The sequence below is a fragment of the Gavialis gangeticus genome, unplaced genomic scaffold (genome assembly GCF_001723915.1).
Source record: "Gavialis gangeticus isolate Ggan-Ray unplaced genomic scaffold, GavGan_comp1, whole genome shotgun sequence".
In the NCBI taxonomy this organism is placed as follows: Eukaryota; Metazoa; Chordata; order Crocodylia; family Gavialidae; genus Gavialis; species Gavialis gangeticus.
Genome location: NW_017729024.1, coordinates 22,641,279 through 22,648,637, shown reverse-complemented (window position 1 = coordinate 22,648,637; position 7,359 = coordinate 22,641,279). Strand labels below are relative to the sequence as shown.

Genomic DNA, 7,359 nt, shown 5'->3' with positions numbered 1-7,359 from the left:
GGTGGGAGGGGGCTGGGGGTGAGGCTGGGCTGGCCTTTCTCCTGATTCCTGCCAGCTTCCCCAGGGTCCTACTGCCCCTGGCTCCTGTCATTTTTGACAGGGAGCCTGGAGCAGATAAATACTAATTTTCTAAACTTTGTACATGCCCTGTGGGCTAAATCAAATGATTGGGTGGGCCAGATCTGGCCTGCGGGCCGTATTTTGCCCACCTCTGATCTAGTCTTTATTTCCTTAGCTTATTAATGAGAATATTGTGGGACCCTATGTCAAAATCCTTTCTAAAGTCAAGGTACATCACATCCTCTCCTGTACCCCCATCCACAGAGCCTGTCACCTTATCATAGAAGGAAATCAGTTTGGTCAACCCTTGGTGAATCCATGCTGGCTGTTCCTGATTACCCTGTTCTCCTCTAAATGCTTCACAGTAAATTCCTTAAGGACCTACTCCATGATGTTTCCAAGTATCAAGGTCAGGCTGACTGGTCTGTAGTTCGCTGGGCCCTCCTTCTTCCCTTTCTTAGAGATAGGTGTTTTATTTGCCCTTTTCTAGTCATCTGGAGCTTCATCCAACCTCTACAAGTTCTCAAAGAGGACAGCTAATGGCTCTCAAATTCTCTGCCAATTCCCTTAATGCCCTAGAGTGCACCCAATCCAGTCCTGCCAATTTGAAAGCATCTAGCTTCTGTAAGTAATCCCTAACCTGTTCTGCCACTAGGCTATTTGTCTCCATCCCTACCTTTGTTGCGAACTGTACTTGTCACCTGGTAGCTGCCCCTGTTTGTGGAGACTGAAGTAAAAAAGACATTAAATACTTCAGGTTTCTCTGAGTACTGAGATAACACAGCATTCAAAGGTTAAATCATCCTGAGCTTCAGCATTAATGAGTCTTCCTAGTTTTCCAAAAAATGAGATGTTAAAGAAAAGAGGGAAGAATGTATGGTAATGATTGTAGCCAGATGTTCTTGTGCATTCTCAGCCCAAAAGCTGAATTACAGGGGGACGGGCAGAGCAAGAGATCATAAGGGCTGCAATCCAGTGATGGCTACTGTGTTCCCGTTGCAACCTCTAAGGAAAGAAGTCAGTATCTGTAATATCTATCTATAGATAAAGACCCACAGTCTCTATCCCTGCTTTTCCTTGAACCACTCACTAGCCTCTTGTTTACTGTTGGCCAAAGAGCTTTTTGGTGTGCTAAGCATGCAGTCCCCTTGAATAGGGACATTGGCATTTTCTCTATTCCTCTGTCTCTGGGCAGACATGAGGGATGCAGTGTTCCCATTCTACATAAGCAGTTCAAACTATACATGTTTCATGTCAGCATCTGTGCCATGCTTGCACAGATAAAGGGTCCCGTTCTTTAATCACTTCACTCACAGTTCCTACATGATCAGGCTTCTAAATGGTAAGAGTATGCTGAGTGAAATTTTGGGATGAGACCATTGTTTTTTTCTAACTTACTATTTTTGGAGGGAGTGGTTATTAATTCTATAAGGCAGAAATATAAATTATAATGAGACATGTTCATATTTTGTTATTTCAGTATTCAAAAGCTTGAGTTTTTTGAGTTTTATTGAAATTATAATTATTTTTTTAATTCTCTAGGTCCTGAAGAGGAACAAAATCCTGAATTTATCACTTTTCTTTATCAAATAACTAGAGGCGTTGCTGCAAGGAGTTATGGACTCAATGTTGCAAAGCTGGCAGATGTTCCTGAAGAAATCTTAAAGTTGGCAGCTTGCAAATCAAAAGAGCTAGAAGGATTAGTGAATATGAAAAGGTCAGAATAATTGTGATACATTTTTGTTTGTATTGAAACTTCCAGATGTGAGTTGGGATGCCTTTTCCAATTAATGGGCATCAAAAAGAGCATTAACAGCTACTGCAGACATACCTAAACAGTAAATTATGGTAAAATGAAGAATATTATTGAAAAATGTTTATGAAGCTGCACTCCATTTTTGTTAATCAAGGCTTTACAAATTAAATAGTTGAAATTAGTTGTGTAATCAGTTACTCTATCAAAGATTTAAACTGACTACCTAAAATAGGCAGGTAACATTAACCCCTACATGTAAACAGTATAGATTTAACTATGAATAGTTATCCATATAAACACACAGATGTACATCTGGCTTATAGATTCACCAATCTGCAAGGATTCTTCTGTTTTTGATGTTAGTTTATGCATAATAAATATGCACTTTGGGAAAACTTGCACTGACTTTTTAGTTGCATTCTTACATCTCTCATCTCAGCAATATAATAAATTTAAAGCCTGATGACCATTAATAATCTTGGTAGAAGGATTTTGAAGGAGAAAGTTTTAGGTACTAATTGTTTTCAGTTACAAGTGTTTCCTCTGAAGCTTAAGAGCCTACAGAGCTCAAAACCAGTTCTTATCTTTTCAGAATGTAGAATAATAAAACCATAATATATTGACGATATATAATGAGTTGCAGAAAAATTATGAAGTAGTTTACACTTGTCAGTATTATATGGTCCATAATTCACCAAAAGTAAAATCCCAAGGTGCTTATAAATGTATTAACGTCTATCATCTTCTGTATGAGGATCTAAAGTCAATAAAATTTATCTGCAAAACAGTCAGAATTTAAAATAAGTTGCTGGTGTCATTGTCTGATCTAATAAATTATGATATGAACTAATAAGATAGTGATTTGATTTTTTTGTCTAGTAACATATTTTATTTTCTCAGATCAAAGGAAGAAGCTTGGCTAGGGCACATACTGAGTTCTAATGTGTATTCCATTGCTGAAAAGGGAATTAATTGCATACAAAAATTATGAGAAGGAAAATAGTATGTGATCATGTAATTAAAGACTTTCAGAGTGCACACAGAGGTGTAGAATTAAGGTTGAGTAGATAATTTTAATTCTGACACTTGTGATCTTTTCAATTCTTGACTATAAGTTTAATAACATTTCTATCTAGCTTTTTCACATTCTTCTGGGAGGTTTGGTTTTGTTTGGGTTCTTTTAAAGGAAGAAAAGAACAAACCATTTTTATCTCAACTTGTAAGCTCCTAATTATGAATCATAGAGTAAGCATATGATAAGAAGGATCTAGGGAATTAGATTGGTCAACCTGGCTTTTTACTGTATTTCCTCACGTACAACATGCCCCAAAATAATAAGTACACCTTGTTTTTAAATAGCAGAATGAGAAAAAAATCTTTCCTTGAAATACTGCTAAGTGGCAGTAAGTAATTGATTAGCAGCAGCAGCAGAAGCCTATATTGGGCAGTGGCAGAGGGGGTGGGAAGAAAGTATCTACGGCAGGGGTAGGAAACCCCCAGGATGGGTGCCAGAGGGTGGTATGTGAAGGCATTTTGTTTGGCATGCACTCCTTGAAGAGGACGATGGGAAAGGGACCGCGGTTGTGCTGCCACAATAAGGATCAGGCTCCTCGTGGCTTCCTTGCCATTTGCTCCTGGCATGCCAGTAATCTTACAAGATGAGGTTGTGGGTGTTTTTGGCACTTTGCCCAAAAACATTGCCACCACCTGGTCTATAGCAGTCAGCTAGAGCTTCATATGCAGTGTTACTTTTGCTTTCCCCTAGCAGAGGCAGAAACTAATATTACCATATTTCCTCACCTATAATGCACAACCGATTTCCAGCAGCTGATTTTTTTAAGAAAAGGTATGTGATATACATAAGCAAATATATTAGTTCCTGGGTTGTTACTAAAGCAAATTACAAAGAAGTCAATTTATAAACATTTGGAAGAGGAAGCTGTGATCAATAGCAGCCCACATGCTATTAAGTACAAATCATTTGGTTTTTCATTCAAATTCAATTTGGTAGATGAGGGGAAGAAAGTGGATAAAATATCTGACAGTAAGGATAGTCAGAAGTGGTATTCTCGTAAGTAATCTGCAGAAAGATGGATTAGATAGAATTAACAATAGGTATTTCAACCAATGTAAGTGACTGAATAACTTCAAGCAAATGGTAACTAAAAGGATTGATGTATGAAATTCAGGAGGTTTCAAGTAGGGTCACTCTGTTCTGGGTTTAGTGTTCTTTAACATTTTTAATTGAAGACTTGGATGCGTGAATGGACAGCTTTCTGACAAGTTAATAGATGACGGAAAGTGAAGGGACAGCAAACACATTGGATGCTAGGATTAGAATTTGCAATAAATTGAATTTCAGCAAAGACAGCATACCCATAGGGAAGAACAGCCATCAATACAGAATGGGCAATAATTGGCTAGACAGTAGATCTTCTAAGAAAGATCACAAATTTGACAGAAGTCAGTGATGTGATGCTGTTTAAAAAAAAAGCGGTATTGAACTACAGTAAAAGAAGCATTGTATGCAAAACATAGGAGGTATTGGTACTACTCTGCATAGGGTTGGCTAGATCTCACCTGAAGTATTCTATCCATTTCTGGTTTTAAGATGGATGTAGAGAAACTGGAGAAGAACCAGAGATGAGTGACAAGGATGATAAAGAAATTGAAAAACAAGCTGTGTAGAGGTGTTATGGAATATCTTTCTTTGGAGAGAGGCTAGACAGACATCTGTAATCTGTGAATTAGGAACAGCACATTCTAGATTTGTCTCAGGCGGTCAACTAGATGACCGTTGAGGGCCCTCCCAGCACCTACTCTATATTGGTTTACAATGAGTTCCTCAGTAGAAGAAAAGCACTTGTTTGGAAGATAGAACGATTTCTTGAAAAAGTGCAAGATGACGAGTTAGATGAGGGCTGCCCAGCTTCTGTGTGGTTGGGGGCTGTATATCCTCCAGGTCACCCATGGTGTGACCCTTCCCACTGCACAGCACCATGCAGCCTCTGGTTCAGGGATAGGAAGTAGAAGGTGGAGGAGTGAGGGGGGAAATCCAGAGAACCCAGTGACATCTGCAGGAGAGCAATGGTGGGAAGTGGCACTGAGAGTGGGAGCCTGTGGGCTGCAAGTTGGACAGCCCTGAGCTAGATAAATATATTTTGTTGTTAAATCCTAGATATGCTTTTATCTGTTAGATTGGATCAGAATTGCCTCTTCCCTTGCTGTCTAGAAATGTAGACTTCATCTTGGGGAGCAAACTCAGATTCTATGCGTTACAAAGCCAACTGACTTGTTAATTTTTCTCTACCTCATTGCCTAGTGTATAAAAACAGCAACTGAGTACATCTGTGTCATTGAGCACTGAAAACTTCGCTAGACTTTCATCTGCCTTTGAAATATCAGGAATACATTATTATGTTAACTAACTTGTAGTTTATCATGATTTCTCTAGCTTATTATCATTCATAGGCAGATCTTCATGGCCTCCATGGCAAGCTCAGGACTGCAGCTGAGAAACAACCACTTGCTCCCACTCAGAACACAGCAAATCCCAGAATTTGGCTGTTTTGTCTGTTTAGTGCAGCCCAGAGGGCATTCGCAGAACTATGTTCAGGCTCTTTGTCTCACATGTGCTCCTTAGTGAATACCCAAGACCTTGCTAACCTGGCTCTGCTGCCTGATTTCCAGGCTTTGCCATGCCCTGAACAAGGCATGTATCTTGGCAGTGCTCCCAGACTCCTCAGGAGTTCGTGTAGACATGTCTTTGAGTCCAAAAATACTAAGAGGAACATTGCAGTTTTACATTTGCTGATCATGACTGCCACTTGTTTTCTTTCAGCAGAAAATACTAATCATTAATTTACACCACTTTTTCAGTGTTTTGAGTTGATAAAGATTACCAGTTACTATATATACAGAGACATCTATTCTATTTTAATGGCTCTTGTATTTTATTTACAGATATGCCATATTTTGAATTTTATTATATGTTTTGTTTTTCAGGAAGAGGCTAAAGTCTTTTGCTGAAATATGGAACATAAATGATTCCCAGGAACTGCAAAAATGGAAAAGGATATGTGAAACTGAAGATGATTGACTATTTTTAATATCTCATATCCTGCTTAATTGAAGACTATAAGAAATAATAAAACATGGGACATTCACAGCATACCAGATAGAGCACTATATTTAACAAATGTGGAATTTAGTAGACTTGCCTGTTGGAGTTCAACTTTTCAGAACAAGAAACTAGACATTATAATACATACTCCCATATTAAGTTTCTAAAGGCAGGCTAATTTTATGGACTCTCCCCTCCATTTTTTTTTAATGCAAAGCGAGCTATTTGCATTTGATGAAGTTTAGAATGTGATTAAAGGAATGAAAAATTATGTTTGTAAACAGTTATAAAATATTAAAAATAAAATAATGGCTTAAGTTTATTGTTTGTTTTTTGGAGAAGTACAGCTTTGTGAGTTATGTTAGGAAACTTTAAGTTGGCTGTTCATTGACTATATTTTTGATGTGTTAAGTAGCATCTGTGTTTGAATAGTGTATAAGGATATTGTCAACTTGATTTTATTTTTAAGCCAAGTTAAAAATCATGATTCTGATAGATTACCTTTTAGACTGCATGTATACAATTGTTAGAACTTCTCTTCTGAAAACATATGCAGGGCAGAAAACTTTCACTGGTGAAGTTAATAAGAGGGTTATCAGCAGGTGTGAGAACAACAGCACCCCACAGTGTCAGGCATTCTGTGCAGTCTAAAAAGTATTTTCTGGACTTTCCCAGATCAGCAACTGATAGTGAAGGTCATATGTGAGACAACAAATAAATGTGAAACTGGCAGTCTATAAACAGAATAAAAATGGGAAAAATCAGGAGGTTTCTCTTGTTATCTTCTTGCCATTTTTGTGATCACAGTTGTTATTAGTACAAGTACAAAATTTTTTAAATGGTAAGGTGATTTTGCAGTTGGTATCCCTTTAAAAATAACCATAGCTATAGTTATGGAAATAAAGCAGATATGTGAGATAATGTTTATACATTTAAGCCTCAGTGAAAATACAGTTTAACATATTTGTAAAACCATTTTATTGCCATAAACATCTCATGTTGTTTCAGATATTATAATAAAAGAAAAGAACAAAATGCATTTTTCCTTTTTCTGAGGAAACTACTAATGAGAACCTATTTGATTTATATTCACAAAAATAAAATAAACTTGCAAATTAATACTTGTTAACTGGATGTCAGTATTGAAATTCTATCTTGTTGCCACTGACTTTCATGGTTTTTCCAATGTAAAGAGTGACTATGCTGTCAGGATGCACAAAATAAATTAATTTACATTTGGAAGCAATTGTTAACCTTATTAATGAAATAATTTTTCAGTCTACACCACCAATATCTCTCAGCTTCAGAGCATCTTCTGTAAGATATTACTGTAGCATATCTTGACACTCAAATAGCAGCAGTCACCAGAAGTTCTTCTTCCATATCAGCTTAAAAGAAGATTCTATCTACCGTAGTTCTT

The 7,359-nt window shown here is 37.3% G+C and overlaps 1 protein-coding gene across 2 annotated transcripts in view; it reads left to right on the top strand.

Moving 5' to 3' along the window:
* The window catches only part of MSH3 (mutS homolog 3), a 298,610-nt gene extending 291,632 nt beyond the window's left edge, over positions 1–6,978 (top strand). For both annotated transcript variants that reach the window (XM_019516941.1, XM_019516940.1), the window contains exons 22-23: positions 1,603–1,777; positions 5,822–6,978. In XM_019516941.1, the coding sequence (XP_019372486.1) occupies positions 1,603–1,777; positions 5,822–5,915 (269 nt within the window). In that variant the 3' untranslated portion in view covers positions 5,916–6,978. The remainder of the gene's footprint in view (positions 1–1,602; positions 1,778–5,821) is intronic.
* The last annotated feature ends 381 nt before the right edge of the window (positions 6,979–7,359 follow it).